The sequence below is a fragment of the Chlorocebus sabaeus genome, chromosome 10, assembly GCF_047675955.1.
Source record: "Chlorocebus sabaeus isolate Y175 chromosome 10, mChlSab1.0.hap1, whole genome shotgun sequence".
Taxonomy (NCBI): Eukaryota; Metazoa; Chordata; class Mammalia; order Primates; family Cercopithecidae; genus Chlorocebus; species Chlorocebus sabaeus.
This window is the reverse complement of record NC_132913.1, coordinates 31123453-31145998: the sequence shown is the minus strand read 5'-3', so window position 1 is coordinate 31145998 and position 22546 is coordinate 31123453. Positions and strand designations below refer to the sequence as shown.

The following is a 22546-nucleotide window of genomic DNA, read 5'->3' as shown; positions in this document are numbered from 1 at the left end:
TTTTTCAATTACCTTTTTATTAGCAAAAGCAATATAATTATTTTATTCTGAGAAGAATAAAAAAATCAGAAGCTAATAATTCCTCCATTTTCTTTAAGATAAAAACCAAATACAAGAATTCAAAACTCTATAGAAGATGCATAGATTCTCCTAATATATATATTGAAGTTTACCTTTACGGGAAAACAATCAATCTAAAGAAATTGGAAGCAATCAGCTGGGTGCGGTGGCTCACGCCTGTAATCCCAGCACTTTGGGAGGCTGAGGTGGGCAGATCATGAGGTCGGGAGTTCAAGACCAGCCTGACCAATATGGTAAAACCCCATCTCTACTAAAAATACAAAAATTAGCTGGGCGTGGTGGTGTGCACCTGTAGTCCCAGCTTCTCAGGAGGCTGAGGGAGGAGACTCGCTTGAACCTGGGAGGTGGAGGTTGCAGTGAGCCGAGATCATGACACTGCACTCCAGCCTGGGAAACAGAGTGACACTCCATCTCAAAAAAAAAAAAAAAAAAAAAACCAGAAAATAAAATGGAAGCAATCATGGTCTGCATTGGGAAGTCTGGTTTTATATCCAAATTTTTGTGGAAGTTTCCTGTTTCTGGAGAATACTAGATGATGTATCAAATGACAAGAAAATGCAATAAAAAGTAGAGAACCCAATCAAGGTCAGTGTGTGTAGTGGCTGGCACAGCTATAGATTTTTACCTGCCAGGATTCTGTTTCCCCTTCTGGTAATAGACATAATAATGCCAGCTGCTTCTCGTATTTGAGTGGTTCAGTGGGCCCTGCTCTATTCTGGCCAGTGGGTAGCCATGGGACTGAAGTTACATCCATGAGTCTCTACTAAGAACTGAACTTTTGTACACAATTACACAGGGCATAGTTAGAGCTTCTTACATCCCCAGAAGTCTAGTTTTGTTTTGTTCTGTTTATTTGCATTTTAACTTTTCCAAGGCCTTGTCATTTGCTTATTCAACAAGTGTTTATTTATGCCCAGCACTTGGCAAAATAGTAAAATATCCTTGTCCTAATATTCTACTGAAGACAGCCAATTATAAATACAAACCAACTAGCATAAAGTCTACAAGACAATCATAAGTGCAAAGGAGAAAAAATAAAGGAGGGCAGGAGATAAGTTCACTGTTGGGTTAGGAGTGACATTTTAAGTAGGCATCAATGAAGGCCTCTCTGAGAAGGTGACGTGTAAGAAAAGACCAGAAGTGGGTGTAGGAGTGAGCCATGCAGAGATCTGGGGGAAGCTCTAGAAATGCAGAGGTCTGAGGTGCACCAGGCGTGTGTGAGTGGAACAGAGGGAAGGAGGAAGGGTAGCAGGTGGCAAGGTCAGAGAGGACTGGGGCTGGGGGCAGATCATGTAGGGCCACATAGGACAGAGTAAAGATATGAGCTTCACCTCTGCAAGAGATGAGAGCCACTGATAGGTTTCAGTGGAGACATGACATTACTTGACCAACATTTAAACATAATCTATCTCCATTATGTTGAAAATAGCCCGAAGAAGGGCTGGGGCAGAAGTGGAGGGACCAGTTAGGAAGCTCCCACATTCATCCAGGTGAGGGATGACAGTGGCTTGGAACAGAGCAGCAGATGTGGAGGTGATAAGTAACAGTGGGATTCTGGAAATGCTGTTGACCTTTGAACAACATAGGTCTGAACTGCGTGGGTTCATTTATATACGGATTTTTTTCAGGCATACACAGATGGAGGGATGAGAAATGTAATATATATTTCTATACAGAGGACTGACTTTTGGTATACATGGTTCCACAGGGCTGCAGCAGGACTTGAGTGTGCATGGATTTGAGTATATGTGGCGGTCCTGGAACCAATCCCCTGAGTATACAGCAGGAAAGCTATGTTCCGTTTATCAGCTTTCCTTTGACTCTACCAGAAACTCAGGCACTTTCTATTTTTCTTTTTAAAGCTAGACATTTTGGATTTTTATTCTTGCAACCCAAGAACACCAACAGATTCAGAATGTCCATAAATAATGGAAAAACAAGACACTTTTACAAACTCTGTGACCCTTGGTAAATTGCTTAACCTCTCTGCATCTCATTTCTTCATCTGTAAAATAGGAAAGTAATAACAGATTGAACCATATGAAATTGTCATTTTGGCAGGTCAGAAATGATCAAATATTAGCACTTTCATATGGCTCACCTCTAAGCCCTACCGTATTCATTGTTGTGAGGATTAAATAAACTAATACAAGTAAAACGCTTAGAACCATGTCTAGCGCATTGTAAGAGCTAAGTAAGTGTTAGTTGTTACTGCTCTTATTATTATCAGTGCTTTACATTTCCAATATTTTTTCACATTCCTTTTCTTTTTTTATTTTATTTTATTTTATTTTATTTTATTTTATTTTATTTTATTTTTTTAAAATTTATTTATTATTATTAAACTTCAAGTTGTAGGGTACATGTGCACAACGTGCAGGTTTGCTACATATGTATACTTGTGCCATGTTGGTGTGCTGCACCCATCAACTCGTCATTTACATCAGGTATAACTCCCAATGCAATCCCTCCCCCCTCCCCCCTCCCCATGATAGGCCCCGGTGTGTGATGTTCCCCTTCCCGAGTCCAAGTGATCTCATTGTTCAGTTCCCACCTACGAGTGAGAACATGCGGTGTTTGGTTTTCTGTTCTTGTGATAGTTTGCTAAGAATGATGGTTTCCAGCTGCATCCATGTCCCTACAAAGGACACAAACTCATCTTTTTTATGGCTGCATAGTATTCCATGGTGTATATGTGCCACATTTTCTTAATCCAATCTGTCACTGATGGACATTTGGGTTGATTCCAAGTCTTTGCTATTGTGAATAGTGCTGCAATAAACATACGTGTGCATGTGTCCTTATAGCAGCATAATTTATAATCCTTTGGGTATATACCCAGTAATGGGATGGCTGGGTCATATGGTACATCTAGTTCTAGATCCTTGAGGAATCGCCATACTGTTTTCCATAATGGTTGAACTAGTTTACAATCCCACCAACAGTGTAAAAGTGTTCCTATTTCTCCACATCCTCTCCAGCACCTGTTGTTTCCTGACTTTTTAATGATCGCCATTCTAACTGGTGTGAGATGGTATCTCATTGTGGTTTTGATTTGCATTTCTCTGATGGCCAGTGATGATGAGCATTTTTTCATGTGTCTGTTGGCTGTATGAATGTCTTCTTTTGAGAAATGCCTGTTCATATCCTTTGCCCACTTTTGGATGGGGTTGTTTGTTTTTTTCTTGTAAATTTGTTTGAGTTCTTTGTAGGTTCTGGATATTAGCCCTTTGTCAGATGAGTAGATTGCAAAAATTTTCTCCCATTCTGTAGGTTGCCTGCTCACTCTGATGGTAGTTTCTTTTGCTGTGCAGAAGCTCTTTAGTTTGATGAGATCCCATTTGTCAATTTTGGCTTTTGCTGCCATTGCTTTTGGTGTTTTAGACATGAAGTCTTTGCCCATGCCTATGTCCTGAATGGTACTACCTAGGTTTTCCTCTAGGATTTTTATGGTATTAGGTCTAACATTTAAGTCTCTAATCCATCTTGAATTAATTTTCGTATAAGGAGTAAGGAAAGGATCCAGTTTCAGCTTTCTACTTATGGCTAGCCAGTTTTCCCAGCACCATTTATTAAATAGGGAATCCTTTCCCCATTTCTTGTTTCTCTCAGGTTTGTCAAAGATCAGATGGCTGTAGATGTGTGGTATTATTTCTGAGGACTCTGTTCTGTTCCATTGGTCTATATCTCTGTTTTGGTACCAGTACCATGCTGTTTTGGTTACTGTAGCCTTGTAGTATAGTTTGAAGTCAGGTAGCGTGATGCCTCCAGCTTTGTTCTTTTGACTTAGGATTGTCTTGGAGATGCGGGCTCTTTTTTGGTTCCATATGAACTTTAAAGCAGTTTTTTCCAATTCTGTGAAGAAGCTCATTGGTAGCTTGATGGGGATGGCATTGAATCTATAAATTACCTTGGGCAGTATGGCCATTTTCACGATATTGATTCTTCCTATCCATGAGCATGGTATGTTCTTCCATTTGTTTGTGTCCTCTTTGATTTCACTGAGCAGTGGTTTGTAGTTCTCCTTGAAGAGGTCCTTTACATCCCTTGTAAGTTGGATTCCTAGGTATTTTATTCTCTTTGAAGCAATTGTGAATGGAAGTTCATTCCTGATTTGGCTCTCTGTTTGACTGTCACTGGTGTATAAGAATGCTTGTGATTTTTGCACATTAATTTTGTATCCTGAGACTTTGCTGAAGTTGCTTATCAGCTTAAGGAGATTTTGGGCTGAGACAATGGGGTTTTCTAAATATACAATCATGTCGTCTGCAAACAGGGACAATTTGACTTCTTCTTTTCCTAACTGAATCCCCTTGATTTCTTTCTCTTGCCTGATTGCCCTAGCCAGAACTTCCAACACTATGTTGAATAGGAGTGGTGAGAGAGGGCATCCCTGTCTTGTGCCAGTTTTCAAAGGGAATTTTTCCAGTTTTTGCCCATTCAGTATGATATTGGCTGTGGGTTTGTCATAAATAGCTCTTATTATTTTGAGGTACGTTCCATCAATACCGAATTTATTGAGCGTTTTTAGCATGAAGGGCTGTTGAATTTTGTCAAAAGCCTTTTCTGCATCTATTGAGATAATGATGTGGTTCTTGTCTTTGGTTCTGTTTATATGCTGGATTATGTTTATTGATTTGCGAATGTTGAACCAGCCTTGCATCCCAGGGATGAAGCCCACTTGATCATGGTGGATAAGCTTTTTGATGTGCTGCTGAATCCGGTTTGCCAGTATTTTATTGAGGATTTTTGCATCGATGTTCATCAGGGATATTGGTCTAAAATTCTCTTTTTTTGTTGTGTCTCTGCCAGGCTTTGGTATCAGGATGATGTTGGCCTCATAAAATGAGTTAGGGAGGATTCCCTCTTTTTCTATTGATTGGAATAGTTTCAGAAGGAATGGTACCAGCTCCTCCTTGTACCTCTGGTAGAATTCAGCTGTGAATCCATCTGGTCCTGGACTTTTTTTGGTTGGTAGGCTATTAATTATTGCCTCAATTTCAGAGCCTGCTATTGGTCTATTCAGGGATTCAACTTCTTCCTGGTTTACTCTTGGAAGAGTGTAAGTGTCCAGGAAATTATCCATTTCTTCTAGATTTTCCAGTTTATTTGCGTAGAGGTGTTTATAGTATTCTCTGATGGTAGTTTGTATTTCTGTGGGGTCGGTGGTGATATCCCCTTTATCATTTTTAATTGCGTCGATTTGATTCTTCTCTCTTTTCTTCTTTATTAGTCTTGCTAGTGGTCTGTCAATTTTGTTGATCTTTTCAAAAAACCAACTCCTGGATTCATTGATTTTTTGGAGGGTTTTTTGTGTCTCTATCTCCTTCAGTTCTGCTCTGATCTTAGTTATTTCTTGCCTTCTGCTAGCTTTCGAATGTGTTTGCTCTTGCTTCTCTAGTTCTTTTAATTGCGATGTTAGAGTGTCAATTTTAGATCTTTCCTGCTTTCTCTTGTGGGCATTTAGTGCTATAAATTTCCCTCTACACACTGCTTTAAATGTGTCCCAGAGATTCTGGTATGTTGTATCTTTGTTCTCATTGGTTTCAAAGAACATCTTTATTTCTGCCTTCATTTCGTTATGTACCCAGTAGTCATTCAGGAGCAGGTTGTTCAGTTTCCATGTAGTTGAGCGGTTTTGATTGAGTTTCTTAGTCCTGAGTTCTAATTTGATTGCACTGTGGTCTGAGAGACAGTTTGTTATAATTTCTGTTCTTGTACATTTGCTGAGGAGTGCTTTACTTCCAATTACGTGGTCAATTTTGGAGTAAGTACAATGTGGTGCTGAGAAGAATGTATATTCTGTTGATTTGGGGTGGAGAGTTCTATAGATGTCTATTAGGTCTGCTTGCTGCAGAGATGAGTTCAATTCCTGGATATCCTTGTTAACTTTCTGTCTCGTTGATCTGTCTAATGTTGACAGTGGAGTGTTGAAGTCTCCCATTATTATTGTATGGGAGTCTAAGTCTCTTTGTAAGTCTCTAAGGACTTGCTTTATGAATCTGGGTGCTCCTGTATTGGGTGCATATATATTTAGGATAGTTAGCTCTTCCTGTTGAATTGATCCCTTTACCATTATGTAATGGCCTTCTTTGTCTCTTTTGATCTTTGATGGTTTAAAGTCTGTTTTATCAGAGACTAGTATTGCAACCCCCGCTTTTTTGTGTTCTCCATTTGCTTGGTAAATCTTCCTCCATCCCTTTATTTTGAGCCTATGTATGTCTCTGCGTGTGAGATGGGTCTCCTGAATACAGCAGATTGATGGGTCTTGACTCTTTATCCAGTTTGCCAGTCTGTGTCTTTTAATTGGAGCATTTAGTCCATTTACATTTAAGGTTAAGATTGTTATGTGTGAACTTGATCCTGCCATGATGATATTAACTGGTTATTTTGCTCGTTAGTTGATGCAGTTTCTTCCTAGCCTTGATGGTCTTTACATTTTGGCATGTTTTTGCAATGGCTGGTACCGGTTGTTCCTTTCCATGTTTAGTGCTTCCTTCAGGGTCTCTTGTAAGGCAGGCCTAGTGGTGACAAAATCTCTAAGCATTTGCTTATCTGTAAAGGATTTTATTTCTCCTTCACTTATGAAACTTAGTTTGGCTGGATATAAAATTCTGGGTTTAAAATTCTTTTCTTTAAGAATGTTGAATATTGGCCCCCACTCTCTTCTGGCTTGAAGAGTTTCTGCCGAGAGATCTGCTGTTAGTCTGATGGGCTTCCCTTTGTGGGTAACCCGACCTTTCTCTCTGGCTGCCCTTAAGATTTTTTCCTTCATTTCAACTTTGGTGAATCTGGCAATTAAGTGTCTTGGAGTTGCTCTTCTTGAGGAGTATCTTTGTGGCGTTCTCTGTATTTCCTGGATTTGAATGTTGGCCTGCCCTACTAGGTTGGGGAAGTTCTCCTGGATGATATCCTGAAGAGTGTTTTCCAACTTGGTTCCATTTTCCCCGTCACTTTCAGGCACCCCAATCAGACGTAGATTTGGTCTTTTTACATAATCCCATACTTCTTGCAGGCTTTGTTCATTTCTTTTTCTTCTTTTTTCTTTTGGTTTCTCTTCTCACTTCATTTCATTCATTTGATCCTCCATCGCTGACATTCTTTCTTCCAGTTGATCGAGACGGACTGAAGCTTGTGCATTTGTCATGTATTTCTCGTGCCATGGTTTTCGTCTCTTTCATTTCGTTTGTGAGCTTCTCTGCATTAATTACTCTAGCCATCAATTCTTCCACTTTTTTTTCAAGATTTTTAGTTTCTTTGCGCTGGGTACGTAATTCCTCCTTTAGCTCTGAGAAATTTGATGGACTGAAGCCTTCTTCTCTCATCTCGTCGAAGTCATTCTCCGTCCAGCTTTGATCCGTTGCTGGCGATGAGCTGCGCTCCTTTGCCGGGGGAGATGCGCTCTTATTTTTTGAATTTCCAGCTTTTCTGCCCTGCTTTTTCCCCATCTTTGTGGTTTTATCTGCCTCTGGTCTTTGATGATGGTGATGTACTGATGGGGTTTTGGTGTAGGTGTCCTTCCTGTTTGATAGCTTTCCTTCTAACAGTCAGGATCCTCAGCTGTAGGTTGTAGCTGTAGGAGATTGCTTGAGGTCCACTCCAGACCCTGTTTGCCTGGGTATCAGCAGCAGAGGCTGCAGAAGATAGAATATTTCTGAACAGCGAGTGTACCTGTCTGATTCTTGCTTTGGAATCTTCCTCTCAGGGGTGTACTCCACCCTGTGAGGTGTGGGGTGTCAGACTGCCCCTAGTGGGGGATGTCTCCCAGTTAGGCTACTCAGGGGTCAGGGACCCACTTGAGCAGGGAGTCTGTCCCTTCTCAGATCTCAACCTCCGTGTTGGGAGATCCACTGCTCTCTTCAAAGCTGTCAGACAGAGTCGTTTGTGTCTGCAGAGCTGCTGCGTTTGTTATTATTTACTGTGCCCTGTCCCCAGAGGTGGAGTCTACAGAGACAGGCAGGTTTCCTTGAGCTGCTGTGAGCTCCACCCAGTTTGAGCTTCCCAGCAGCTTTGTTTACCTACTTAAGCCTCCGCAATGGCGGGCGCCCCTCCCCCAGCCTCGCTGCTGCCTTGCCGGTAGATCACAGACTGCTGTGCTAGCAATGAGGGAGGCTCCATGGGTGTGGGACACTCCCGGCCAGGTGTGGGATATGATCTCCTGGTGTGCCTGTCTGCTTAAAGTGCAGTATTGGGGTGGGAGTTACCCGATTTTCCAGGTGTTGTGTGTCTCAGTTCCCCTGGCTAGGAAAAGGGATTCCCTTCCCCCTTGCGCTTTCCAGGTGAGGCAATGCCTCGCCCTGCTTCAGCTCTCGCTGGTCGGGCTGCAGCAGCTGACCAGCACCGATTGTCTGGCACTCCCCAGTGAGATGAACCCAGTACCTCAGTTGAAAATGCAGAAATCGCCGGTCTTCTGTGTCGCTCGCGCTGGGAGTTGGAGACTGGAGCTGTTCCTATTCCCACATTCCTTTTCTAATTCAGTCCATGTGACAGCTTAGTGGGACAGGCAGGGCAGGCAGCATCACCTACATGCTCCAAAGAGCCTTCTGCAGCACTTTAGAAGGTGTCTGTTCACGCATCATGCCATTGGATTCTCAGAACAACCCCATGTTGTATGTAGCACACATATTCAAGTCTGCTTTGTGTATTTAAATAATGAAATAATAAGAACCTAAGTAATTCATATATGTTTGATTTATCTCCCTCAATAATAGGAATAAAATTGTTGTGTGCTACCCTCACATGGATATTTTAATTGATGAGATGCATGAAAGCAGAGTTCAGAGCTCTTGATCTTTAAGATCCAGTTCAGTGATCATGTCCTGCAGGCTCCAGAGCTCTTCGCTCCCATCTGTTAGTAGAGGGCACTGCTCTGTGAACAGTACATGTGGTGTTCTTGCCTTCCTGTTTGTGTGTCCTACTGCCTCTGCTTGGACTCCCTGTTTTTCTCTGATTTCTGCATGCTCAGAAGTGGCCAATAAATGGTTAAAAAATGAATAAGGAACTAAGTGAAGGAATGAATGAATGATTATTTGGTTTATTTATTAGGAAACCAAGACCCTAATAGTGAAGTGAATTGCTTAATTTCAACACAACTACTAAATGGATTAGTCAAGAGTCATGCCCAGGTGGTGGAAAATCATGTCCAGAATGCCATCCAATGTGGCATGAAACTTCAGACCAAAATGAAACCGTAGGTGTGCTCAGCCTGGAGTGTGCCTACAGACAAAAACCCACCCCAGATGGCATATCCAATTTAATCAACATCACCTGTGAGCCAAACTGAACAGTAAATGTTAAGACAGGATCACTAATAATGGGGACCTGGAATGTAGCCAGAATTAAAACAATGATCTGCTTAACAATCCCTCTGGGCTGGATGCATGTGGAGAACGGATAAATGCTGGATATCGAAACAGCTGCTCTATGGCAAACTGAAATGGGGCAATCATAGATAGCAAAGGGAGAAGAAACACTTGAAAGTCGTCTTAAATAAAGTAGTGCTTTAAATAATGTGTGACCTAGCTGTGGCCTTTTGAGAAGCAACCACCACACACAAACTACCCTGGCGTGCATCTCTAGAGAATGAGGTGGCTTTGGGTGAACAAAGCCTATGGAAGTAGAAAAGGCAATGACGGCTGGTGCCACCTGTGCCGATACACAGATTGTATTAATCCAAACTAGCACTGGGAATCACCTCAGAACGTGAAGGCCAGTGCTCCAAATGAAAATCCCATGGGTCACCACTTTCTGAACTTTCCATCTTAAATATGACCATTTTCTGCAAACGCCTCGTAGCCATTGTGTGAAATCCCATGTCTTTCATATACTGTCTATTGTCTAATTGTTTTGAAATTATAATTACATGGTGTTTTCTCATCAGGATCACAAATTGCCTTAAAACATAAACCGAAGTTGATGTTCAAAATAAGTAATCACCAGCATGGCACAGGCCAAGACCAACCAGAATGCTAGTTTGTAACACCATCCTGGCTAGTCTAGCCATTGCCCCCCTTCTTTTGGGTTGATGACTTTAAACTAGGAAGTATACTAGGACTGTAAACAAAGGACTTCCTGATTGATTGATTCCCCATGTTCATTTCTGTACTTGTCTGTCATTGGGGAAAATCCCATATCAGTGTGTAATTTATCATCCATACAACTGTATTAAAATAAGCATGCTAATTACAGACCTAGGAGTAGGGACTGAAAAATAAGCAGGCAAACAAGTAAAGAATCAGTTGTTCAAAATAAAATTTTCATGTATTTAATAGTCATTTTGAAATACATACTCTGTTACTGTGCTTACTCTTGGGAATACAGATAAAAAGAATGTATTTACTTACGGAAGATATAGATGAGTAGAAATACACATTTCACCACTGCTACCATCAACTATAATGTGTCCAAATGTTTTAAGAATAAGTTGTTATAATCTTTTTTATTGATACATAATATTTGGACACATTTATGGGGTACATGTGATATTTTGTTACATGTACAGAATATGTAATGATCAAGTCAGGGTATCTGGAATATCCACCACCTCAGGTACTTATCATTTCTATTTGTTGGGGATATTTCATGTCCTCTCTTCTAGCTACTCTGAAATATACAATACATTGTGGTTAACTATAATCATCCCCTATTCTAATATGAAACATAATAATATGGAGCTTATTTCTTCAATGGAACTGTATATTTGGACCCATTAACCAACTTTTTTCATCTCTCCCCCATTGTAATTATTTTAACAGCTGCAAGATCACTATAGAGTTGGTAAGCATAGTTGAATTTCATGTATATAAACATTGGATCGTCTCCTCCAAACTTCCCCGTGCAGGAATTCCTTTCACAGCTTCCCTGAGAGGAGGTTAGCAGATCTGGCTATTCACAATACTTGGGAGAGGGGCTACTGCCTCGTGAAGGAAGCTACATGTTTTTAATAAAAAGAATGTTCATATTTTTAAAAAGCAGTTTGCAATATATTCTATAATTGTGGATTTTCCCTACATGCCCTTCTCTAAACCATATACTATGAATTTAGGTAAACTGCCTCTTCAGATCCAAGAGATTTTTAACATCTAACCAAAATGTCTTCTGATTTTGATCCTTAAATAGGAAAGAGTTATCAAGTGTAAGTTTCACTAAATCTCAATAGCCATAGGATTACATCTGATGAAAGAGCATTTATTTATTTGTTTAGATATGGAACCTCACTCTGTCGCCCAGGCTGGAGTGCAGTGGCGCGATCTCAGCTCACTGCAGCCTCCGCCTTCTGGGTTCAAGCGATTCTCCTACCTCAGCCTTGTGAGTAGCTGAGACCACAGGCGTGTGACACTACGCCCGGCTGATGTTTTGTATTTTTAGTGGAGATGGGGTTTCACCGTGTTATCCAGGATGGTCTTGATCTCCTGACCTCATGATCCTCCCGCCTCGGCCTCCTAAAGTGCTGGGATTACAGGCGTGAGCCACTGCGTCCTGCCACGAAAGGGTATTTATATAGCAGAAAAACTTCAGGGAAGCAAAGGAAATTTTCATCCATTTCCCCTTGTTCTCATTTATTTCGGTCTTTTGAACCCAGTTGGTAAGTTGTTCACTAACCAGTTCATTTAGCTTATTACAACAAACTTTTTGCATTTTTTAACAATTTTGACTCGGGTAAACATTTTTTTGGGTATCTACTGAAATCTGTCTTGGAATAGATTCAGGTCTACTATCCCAACTCTCAAAGAATGGTAGAAATGTAAGCAAATAAGACCAACACAGTGTTGTAAACACTTGCCAGAAGGCATGAGCAGGAATCGATGGGCACCACCAAGAAAGGTGTGGCCAGTTCTCTTTTTCCATGTGCACTGGCCTTGGCCAAGATAATCATGTTCTGATGAGAGGAGAACATAATTTTTTTTTAACCTATGAGGCAGGCATCTCTGGGACATAGCCTGTATGTAGATCCTTGTAGGTAGATCTTTTAATTAGGATGTTTTTCTCTGTAGCTTTCCCATGGATATTTTAGGATTCATAGTGATAGTTTGAGTATGTTCCTGAAGAACAATCTCTACTAGATTTCCAGCAATTCCTAAGGTCTCAATGGGTAAACTGTTGAAAATCATCTAAATTACCATAACATAGCATTTATATCTTTGGGACTATTTCTGATACATCTGTATCTATAAATCTTTATCTGTGGAGAGGCACTTCATCCTTTGAAGAAAATACAGGTGACAAGATGAGAGTGATCACAAATACTTTCTACCACCACCACCACCACATTCCAGGTTATTTGTTTTGAGCCTGGTCTCTGAGACACCTTCTAGGTGACCAAAATAAATTCTCTTGTCTCTCTGACATTGTTTGGTGTTGCTACCAATTAAACTCCAACTGTAAAGCAGCTTTGTAAGAACACTGCAGTGCCACATTACAGAGATCAGATGTCAAAATAAAGGTTCACTAATTTGAAGCAACTTACATAAATAGAACCTTCAGGTATGTCTGTGACCACAAGAGAAGAAGCAGCAATTGTATTTGTGCAGTTGAGTGGTACCAAGGACAGGCTCTTTCCTTGATATGCCAACAGAGAGAATTTTGTTAGCAGTATTCTGTGAACAAAACACTTAAGAGAATGTATGTATACAATAGTTTTGAAAAAAAGGGTTACTGACACAGATGCCAATTTGGTGGGGCATATGGAACATTTACACTTGCCTTTTTCTTTCTTTCTTGCTACAGCTGGTGCTGATTTAGTATGTGAAATTTTACTAGCAGGAGTGCTAATCAAGACAGAGATTCTGTAAGGATTTAGTCATTTATGTAGGGGAAACAACGGGTATCATTAAAAAGTAGAAGATCATCTTATGGAAAAACATTATCATTATCAACCTCATTTTTAAACCAAACAGACACAATGGTACTGTAAGTATCACTTTAGCAGTCGAAAAAGTCAGAATGTTTTCCTTACAATGTTCTAAGAGGATTGCACTCACAGTTTTAAGTTTTGGTAGAGGCACGTTAAACTTTGGTGTGTCAGAGTAATGCAAAAGGGTGAGCAATTTAACAGTTAATTGTTTAACTTTTCTGTACAGTGCTTTGGCAAAACTGTTTGTTGGAAACATCAGTTTTTTTAAGGAACAAAATTTAGTTATGATAATATAGAAGGTGAATGTGTTTTTCTGAATCATTTGGGGGAAGTTGTGGGAAGGGGAAAAACGTGGAGGGTTTGATTTGATTTTTTTTCCTTCTGTATTTGAATACAAAGTTTTGCAACATGAGGCCTGATTTTATCTAATAATCCCACTGACCATACAGGAGTTCAGAGAAAAATGTAAAAAAATCTTTTCTAAGTAGCAACAAAACCATTGTCGGTACATTAAATATGTTGTACAGGTGGCTCGGTAGAGTTGCAGACCTGAACGGCAGCTACAAGACATCTGCTGCCTGGGGAAACTTGCAATGTGGCGAAGTGGTGTTTGTAGCTCCCTATGGAAAGGTGCCAGCTGCCCAGGCCTTCGCTTCTGCAGATGAGCGGAGAGTCTTGTGGGGGCTTCAGTTGAAGCTGCGTGTCGTCCCATCCTCCTCTGTCTGAGAATTTAAAGGACAACGAGGACCTGCTGTGAAAAACCAGTGAGATGGTGTTGGGCGAGTTGTATATCAACTTTCGAATATTCCCCAAGGGCTTTGTCCATCAGTATGAAAATGAGCACACGCCTGCAACGAAACCATTTTAATTCTATTTTTAGGTTGAATTTCTAGGACCTACTGCAAATTTTTTATTATTATCGTGATTCATGTCTTAAAAGTCCTCAGAAGAGATATTTGAAGAAAAGTAAAGTTTGCTAAAATGGAAGCAATAAAATATTTTATTATAAAATAATTAATGGTTATAAATGTCTTAGATGTTTGGTTTGTTTTCCATTTTGACATAAATATGGCACTCTTAAAAAAAGAATACACATTATAACTTATAAATAACTATTAGTGACTTACTAACTGGCCAATTAAAATTCATTTATGGAGTCCCACCACAAGCCAAGCACTATGGTAAAAGCATGAGGGACAAAGACTGTGTAACACAACACACATAATCTAGAATATTTAAAAATTAATTAGCAAATGTCTTATTTTATTTACTCAGGTTTTAATGACACTTTTTATTATAAATAAGCTTGACCATTTGAGCTATCTCATTGAAACTGGAAAAGTTGAAGACCTGTCCTTAAATACACGAAGATAAAAGGGTGAGTAGGTTTGTACTGTGTCAAAATTTAAAACAACAAATACTAACTTCTTTCTCTTTCCATGAAAAATTTCTTCCATCCATAATATTGCCTAAGAAATAAAGTTTTAAGAAAGAAAAGGACAGGGACACCAGTTAACGGGATATGTGATTACTTAAACACACTAGACAAAAGAGAATAATGAATTTTTTTAAGGTAAAAAATTAGATTAAAAAAGTATTTTTAGCCTTATGTTTACACACACACACACACACACTTTAAATTGTAGTGACTTCTGAGCACTAATAAATTCCCTTTAAAAATTATGTTAGGTTATGTTCAAGGAAATGTTCGTTTCTGAAATTGTAACTGATGAATATCGTTTGAGAATTTCCTCAGTGAGGCAATCATTTAAATGGAAAACATTCGTGATAGGTCCTGGCGGAAAACCCATTCTTCCCCCTAAAACTACCTGAGATTGGCTGTTAATCATTTATTTTGCTGTCCATACTTATGAGTAATAAGGAAAAATAAAATGTCATGTTTGAAAAAGGAACAGGTATTCATTTTCTTTAAAATACATTGGCTTAGTCAGCTGAAGAATAAATTAGAATGGTCCACAAACTGTTAACAGTGACAGCAAGCATATGGCAAATTTGAACTGTCTGCAGGTCAACTTTTATTTTTGCTTTCCAAATGTCTGTCAGTCATTGTTAGGATCTAAATACACGTGTTAATGGGTGAAATTCAGCAATACGAAATCGTTTAGCAAATTCTCGGAGCAAGTGATTTTTTTTTATCTTTGTCTCTCATATGCACCTTCCTTGATCGCAGTCTTACAAAATTTTACTCAGAAAGAACAAACCCTTTGAAAGGTATTGTTGCCTTTTCTTTGTTCAGTTAGGAAAAAGACAAACAGTATTGTCATATGGCATATGAGTGTGAGTGAGTGAATGTGATATGTGCACATTGATTTCTCCAAGAACCAGTAAGGTGCCCAGGTTGGTGCCTTTGCCATCATTATGACTGTCCCTGTCACTGTAATTGTACCTTTCACTGTGGCAATGGAGAGCCCATCTTTTAGTTTCTCTCTTTCTATCAGAGCACCCTTGCTTTCTAAAGTCAGTCACGTTTATGGCCGTGGAGACCAACGACACTTTGACCATAGTGGAGTATTCTGCCAAAGGTAGTGATAAGAGGACAAGCAAGTGCAGCTGGGATGAAAATTGAAGTGGAACTCCTGGGACAGATTGGAAGCAGGTTAGAGAAAAAGACGTGAGAGAAAGAAAAGAAGGAACAGAAAAGAAGACTTGGAATAGAAAAGTCTTGAAAAGGCAAACCAGCAAATATCCAAAAGGATGAAGGCGCTGACCTCAACAAGTTTTCTTGCATGAGTATGAGAAAATAGATGGACTGCAAGGGGTGGGAGCCGCCTCGGTTTTGAAACACTTCCTTCAGAGCAAGTCCTGTGCTGCCTCTGAAAAGATTATGGAGTCAAGTGTGGGAAGCAAGAAATGCTATTCATTTCTCCAGGGCCAGAAGAATTCTGATCATATTTTTAAAATTGCTTGTCAAAATAACAGGGATGCGTTTCTTTTTAAGATACCAGAGTTTTCAAGAAGCTAAGTGGTGGAATGTTCTTTGTAGGTGGGGGCTAATGGTAGGAGATTCTGTAAGAGAACTGAGCTCCCTACTAGCAATGGGGATGATTGGATCCTTGAAGAGCAGAAGTCAGGTGGTAGCACTTAAGTGTCAGAAGCAAAGTACAGAATTACCACACCGGGTAACAAGGTCATAATGGCAGCCAGAGGAGACCGCAGCCCCTGCGGCAGCAGTTGCCCTGAGATATGTCAATCTTCTTTGCTTGGCAGGTGTAATTTGAGTACAATAATCTTAGAAGCAGGGCTGCTGCTACACAATGTGGAATATGTTGCTTCTCAGGCCCACTGTGACTGTAAAAGAGTGATCACAGTAACTAGGTCTGAGAAGGCCATGAAAACAGAGCCTAGAGATGAGAACCTGGGTCTATGCACTAGGCAAGCAGCGCAAACCAGAAAAAGTGTTAACCAAAAGAGAGACTCTACCGTGGGTGGTGCTATGGTTTGGGTATTTATCCCCTCCAAATATCATTTGATCCCCAGTGTTGGAGATGCTGGAGATGGGGTCTAGTGGGAGGTGTCTGTGTCATGGGGGTGGATCCCTTATGAATAGCTTAGTGTCATCCTCATGGTAATGAGTGAGTTCTGGCTCCCTTTGTTCCCATGACAACTGATTGCTAAAAAGAGCCTGGCACCTGCCTCTCCTCTCTCTTGTCCTGTGGTGTCTGCTCCCCTTGCTTTCTACCATGAGTGCAAGCAGCCTGAGGCCCTCAGCAGAAGCAGATTCTTGTGTCATGCTTCCTGTGCAGCCTGCAGAACCATGAGCCAAATAAACCTCTATTCCTCAAGTATTCCTTCATAGCAATGCGAAGTGGACTCAGATGGGTGATTTTAAGGAGAGAGGATGAATGTCAGCTATTGCCTTGAAGTCAACTGCTGCAGTGGGGGCTGTAGTCTGTCTCTCATAACCTTCCTCTTACAAAGTTGTCCTGAAAATTCCGACCAACCAGAATCCTGAAAAAGCTATGCCTAAGTGGAAATATTTAGTTATCCATAGAAATGATATTTCCTGGTATAAAGGATTTTATGATTTCTCCTTTCTACTGCCTAAGGTTTTTTTTTTTTTTTTTTTTTGAGGCAGAGTCTCACTCTGTCACCCAGGCTGGAGTGCTGTACAGTGGCGCGATCTCGGCTCACTGCAAGCTCCGCCTCCTGGGTTCACGCCATTCTCCTGCCTCAGCCTCCCGAGTAGCTGGGACTACAGGCAACACACTTGGCTAATTTTTTGTATTTTGTTTTTTTAGTAGAGATGGAGTTTCACTGTGTTAGCCAGGATGGTCTCAATCTCCTGACCTCGTGATCCACCCACCTCGGCCTCCCAAAGTGCTGAGATTACAAGCGTGAGCCGCTGTGCCTGGCCTGCCTAAGGTTTTTAATAGACCTCTGACTAGTTAGCCTAAACCTGTGTGTCTGTAGGTCTTAGATGTGATGATGTTTATAACCTTGATAGCTGCTTCATGGTAGCCAAGGTTGCTGGAGTAGGTCATGAATGCTGCCAGCTGGCTTCTCCTACAAATTCATGCCATCCGACCTCAGCTATGGACCCTCCTCGTGGGGAGTCTTTTTGTCTCTGGTTTTTTTTTTTTTTTTTTTTTTCCCCCCTACTGTATTTCCCACAGCTGCTATTCCAAAACCTTTCCATTGTCTTCAAGTTCAGAAAACTATTCCTATACATTTTGTATCAGCAGAGGGCCTCAGAACATACTTCTCAGTGATTGAAGCTATCCAGTCCAAATGCTAGCTTTTTAATCCTCACTTGGCTTTTGGGATACTGTTCTCCTGTGGGTGTCATTCTACCTTTCCATTGCTTGCTCCTATTTCTCTTCCCACCTCTCAATTAGGGGTTTTCCTACAGTTCTCTTTGGTCATCATAACCATCCTCCTAATAATATGCCAGGCACAAATTACATTAGTGTCATTGCATCCATTCTATCAGCAATTCTGTCAATTATATGTTGGCAGGTTTCTCTTTAAATCTGTGTTTGGCACTGCCCAGATTAGAATCTAATTTTCTCCCTTCTAGATAGTAGTCTGTCTTCTTTATGTCAATCAGAATAATCTTTCTAAAACATAGACTTGATTAATTTTCCCGAGTCAGATTTTGTTTTCACTTTTTATTATAAATAAAATGCATACTATTTTATTGTGAATATAATACTTTCTTTTGTGAAATACAGCATATTAGAAGAATATATATATGATATGTAAGTAGCATCTAAAAATAATGAAATTCAGCTTAATAATTCAGCTTAACAAATAAAATACTACTTTTACTTTTGAAAGCCTTTGTTTTGTGAGTTCCTGCCCAATTGCATCCCCTTCCTCTATCCCATTACATCCTCTCTCCTTTACCTAAAGTAATCAGCATCTGGAGTTATGTTTATTTCTTTGTTTCTCTTAAAGTTTACCATATATGTATATATATTAATCTATGTAGAGATTATATGCATATGTTTAAATAAAAATGTTACAGTGTTGTTTCATTTTGCCTGTTTTTGAACTTTGTATAAAAGAAATTATAATGTATTATTCTACAACTTGCTATTTTCACTCATATGTCTTTGAGAACTTATTTATGTTGATGCATATGTCTGTAATTTTTGTATTTTCACTCTTGCATATTATTCCATTACAAGAATGCATCCCAATTAGTTTTTTTATTCTTCTTTGATTGGGTATTTGGATTGATTTATTATCACAAAAATGTTACTATAAATGTTCTTGCATAGGTTTCCTCCATGTTCACGTATTCAAGTGTTTTTCTAAGATGTATACCTAGAAGTGGTATTGGGTATGCATAAGTTCACTATTTCCAAATAATTCCAACTTGTTTTCCAAAGTGATTTTACCAATTTACTCTATACAAGCAGTGTATGGGAGTTTCCCTTGGTCTATATGTTAGTTTGGTGCAAAGGTAATTGTGGTTTTTGACATTAAAAGTAGTGGTTAAAAACTACAATTACTTTTGCACCAACCTACCAACCTTACAAATACCTGGCATTTTTAGACTTTAATTTTTGTGGTCTATTTAGATGTGACATGGTATTTCATGGTAGAATTAATACACATTTCCTTCATCACAATTGACATTGAGAATTTCTCATGTTTACTCTCTCTTCATCTCCTGTGAAAAACTATTCATTGTATCTTTTTTCATTTTTAGTGAGAAAAATGTTTGCATTTTTTTTTTTCCTGGCTAATTTTTGTATTTTTTGTAGAGACAGGTTTTCCCCCATGTTGGCCTGGCTAGTCTTGAACTCCTGAGCTCAAGCGATCTGCCTGCCTTTACTTCCCCAAATGCTAGGATTACAGGCATGAGTCACTGCACCCGGCAGGTTGTTTGACTTTTAAATTTTCATTCACGGGATTTAAAAACTGAGTTCAGATAGTAATCCCTTACCAATATTTTCTGTTTTGGTTTGTGCTTTCTGTTTGCTTTAAAATTATTTATTACCCTGAAGTGATAAATACATTTTCTTATATTCCCTTTTAAAGTTAAAGTCTTTCTTTTCTTATTTAAGTTATTGATCCATCTAGAATTAATTGTTTATAGGGTGGAAGACACTACTACATTTTTTTCCATATATATAATCAATTGTACCAGCATAGTTTATTGATAAATTTGTCCCATTGGCACTGATTTGAAATGCTTATTCTTTCATTTATCAGATTTCTGTCTAGGTGCATAGATCTGATTCTGGGATCTCTGTCCTGCTCCACTGGTCTAGGGTTTATCTCCATACTGCTGGCTTTTATGTTTACTATATGGCTTTCTTTACTGTTGTTCTTTATTTTTTTCATATGGTTTCAAGTTACTTTCTAGTGTCCTTTCATTTCAGCTTAGAGAATTTCCTTTAGCATTTCTTGTAGGCCAAGTCTAGTGACAAATTCCCTCAGGTTTTTAAAATCTGATATCTTGATTTTCCCTTCATTTTTAAAGGATGGATTTGCCAGATATTAAATTCTTGGTTGACAGATTTTTTTTTCTTTCGGCACTTTAAATATGTAACCATTTCATCCCATTCCTTCTGGCCTCCCTGACTTTTGAAGAGAAATCAGCTTATGGTCTTATGAAGGATTCCTTGTATGGGATGAGTTGCTTCTCTTGTGCTGTTCCAAAATTCTGCCTTCATCTTTTGAAAAATTAGTTATCATATGCCTTGGTGTGAATCTCTTTGCGTTTATCTTCCACAGGCATAGAGTTCATTGAGCTTCTTGGATGTGCAGGTTCATATCTTTCATTAAATTTGGAATATATCCCTTTTTTCTTCTTTCCGGCGTTCAAGATATCAAAGTGGGGACGTGCTGGGTCCTCTGATGCAAAATTCCAGATTTCTCTGGGTCTTCCGGTAGCAGCTGTGATCAATTGTGCTGACAACACAGGAGCCAAAAACCTGTATATCATCTCCGTGAAAGGGGATCAAAGGACTGCTGCTGGTGTGGGTGACATGGTGATGGTCACAGTCACGAAAGGCAAACCAGAGCTCAGAAAAAAGGTACATCCAGCAGTGGTCATTTGACAATGAAAGTCATATCATAGAAAAGATGGCATGTTTCTTTATTTCGAAGATAATACAGGGGTCATAGTGAGCAATAAAGGCGAGATGAAAGGTTCTGCCATAACAGGACCAGTAGCAAAGGAGTGTGTAGACTTGTGGCCCCGGATTGCATCCAATGCTGGCAGCATTGCATGATTCTCCAGTATATTTGTAAAAAATAAAAAAAAAACTTTAAACCCATTAAAAAGTATTTGTTTGCAAAAAAAAAAAATTGGAATATATTCAGCCACACTTTCTTCAAGAATTCTCTCTGTCCCTTTCTCTCTTCTCCTCCCCTCTGGGATTACCATTTTGTGTAGTTAGTATCTTGTTGGTGCCCCATAGTTTGTTAGGCTATGCTCATTTTTCCTCATTCTTTCAGGTTCTCTTCTTTTTTGTTCATCTCAGTTAACTTATATTTAAGTTAATCAATTCTTCTGTTTGCTCAAATCTGTTGTTGAAAACCTCTAGTGAATTTTTCAACTCCAGAACCTCTATGTGATTTCCTTTTACAATTTTTATGTCTTTATTGACACATTCTCTCTCTCTCTCTTTTTTTTGAGATGAGGCCTCACTATGTTGTCCAGGTTGGAATGCAGTGGCTCTTCACAGGCACGATTATAGTGCACTGCAGCCTCAAACTCCTGGTCTCAAGCAGTCCTCCTGCCTCAGTCTCCCAAGTATCTGGGACTACAGCTGTGTGTCATGCTATTCTCTATTTGTTGAGACAGCATTTATCTCATTTCCTTAAGTTATTTTTTATGCTTTCTTTACTTCTTTAAGCTTATGTAATACAGTTTAGTTAAAGCCTTCTTCCAATAGGTCTAATGGCTGGGTATCTCCATGAACAGTTTCTATTAATTTTTTAATATTAATATTAATTTTGAATATTAAAATGTGGCAAGTCTGAAAATCAGATTCTTTCCTCTTCCTTGAGGTTTATTTTTCCTGCTTGGTATGGGTTGTGGTTGTTTACTTGTTCAGTAAATTTTCTAAACTAGTTTTAAATTTCTCTGAGTGTTTTCTTTTTTTTCTTTATCATATGTAGCCATTGAAGTCTACGTTCTACTAGCTTAGTGGCCAGCTTGTGTTTTCACAGAGGTGCCTTAGACACTTGGCACTGAAAAAAAAAAAAAGAAGGAGGAGGAGGAGGTAAAAAAGGAGAGGAGGAGAGGGAGAAGAAAAATAAAAATATAAAATTATCTCAGTCTTTGTAGATTTGCTTTGTGTTTGGGCACTTCTTCAATCCTTAGCCAGGCTGTTTAAAACTCTGCCTTAGCAACCACTTCCTACATGAGTGGAGATCAAAGGGTACTCAGAGGTTAAAGCTTAGGTTTTCTCAGGCCTTTTCTAGTATGCATCTCAGCTCTGGGGACACTTGAGTTGGGTGAAACACAAGGAAGCTTTTGTGCTGGTCTTCGATGAAACTACCAGACAGGGTGAAACCCACACCATAATTCCTTAAGAATAAGGTTTGTGTTGCTCCCTCTGGCACTGGCAACCTGCATCAGGAGTACAGGCTGCTGTTCTCACGGCTGCTGCAGTTTGGGGTGTGAAGGATGGTACACAGGCACTTTAAAATGCCACACAACTCCTGTACCACTCTCCTACCAGATATAGAAGCTTCTTTCTTTATCAAGTCATCCCTTGGTTGTTGTAAGTTTTTTAACTGGTTTTCCAAATTCTTTAAAAGTTGATTCTGACCATTTTTGCTAGCTTATTAGTTGCTTTTAGAAAAGGATGAAGCCCTGTGGTTTCCTAGTCGGACATTTCCCTGGCATTGCTCCTTTATACTATTATTTTGCTTTTCTATATTCATTTAAAATCAGTTTGTCAAGTTTCACGAAAAACCTGCTTTTTTTTTTTTTCAATTAAACGTTTTATTTTGAGATAATTGTAGATTTACATACAGAGATAATACATAGATCCCATGTACCATTTCCCCAGTTTTCCCCAGTGAAAACATCTTGTAAAAGTATAGTAGATATCACAACTAGGATATTGACACTGATATTCAAGATGTAAAGCATTTCCCTAACACAAAGATCACTCATATTGC

General features: G+C 39.4%; 1 protein-coding gene across 1 annotated transcript; it reads left to right on the top strand.

Annotated features, from left to right (window-relative positions):
* Nucleotides 1-15425: 15425 nt before the first annotated feature.
* Nucleotides 15426-21139, top strand: LOC140712643 (large ribosomal subunit protein uL14-like). Its single transcript, XM_073020247.1, is given in 2 exon segments — nt 15426-15477; nt 20144-21139. Coding segments are annotated over 2 exon segments (552 nt in total). The 3' UTR covers nt 20644-21139.
* The last annotated feature ends 1407 nt before the right edge of the window (nt 21140-22546 follow it).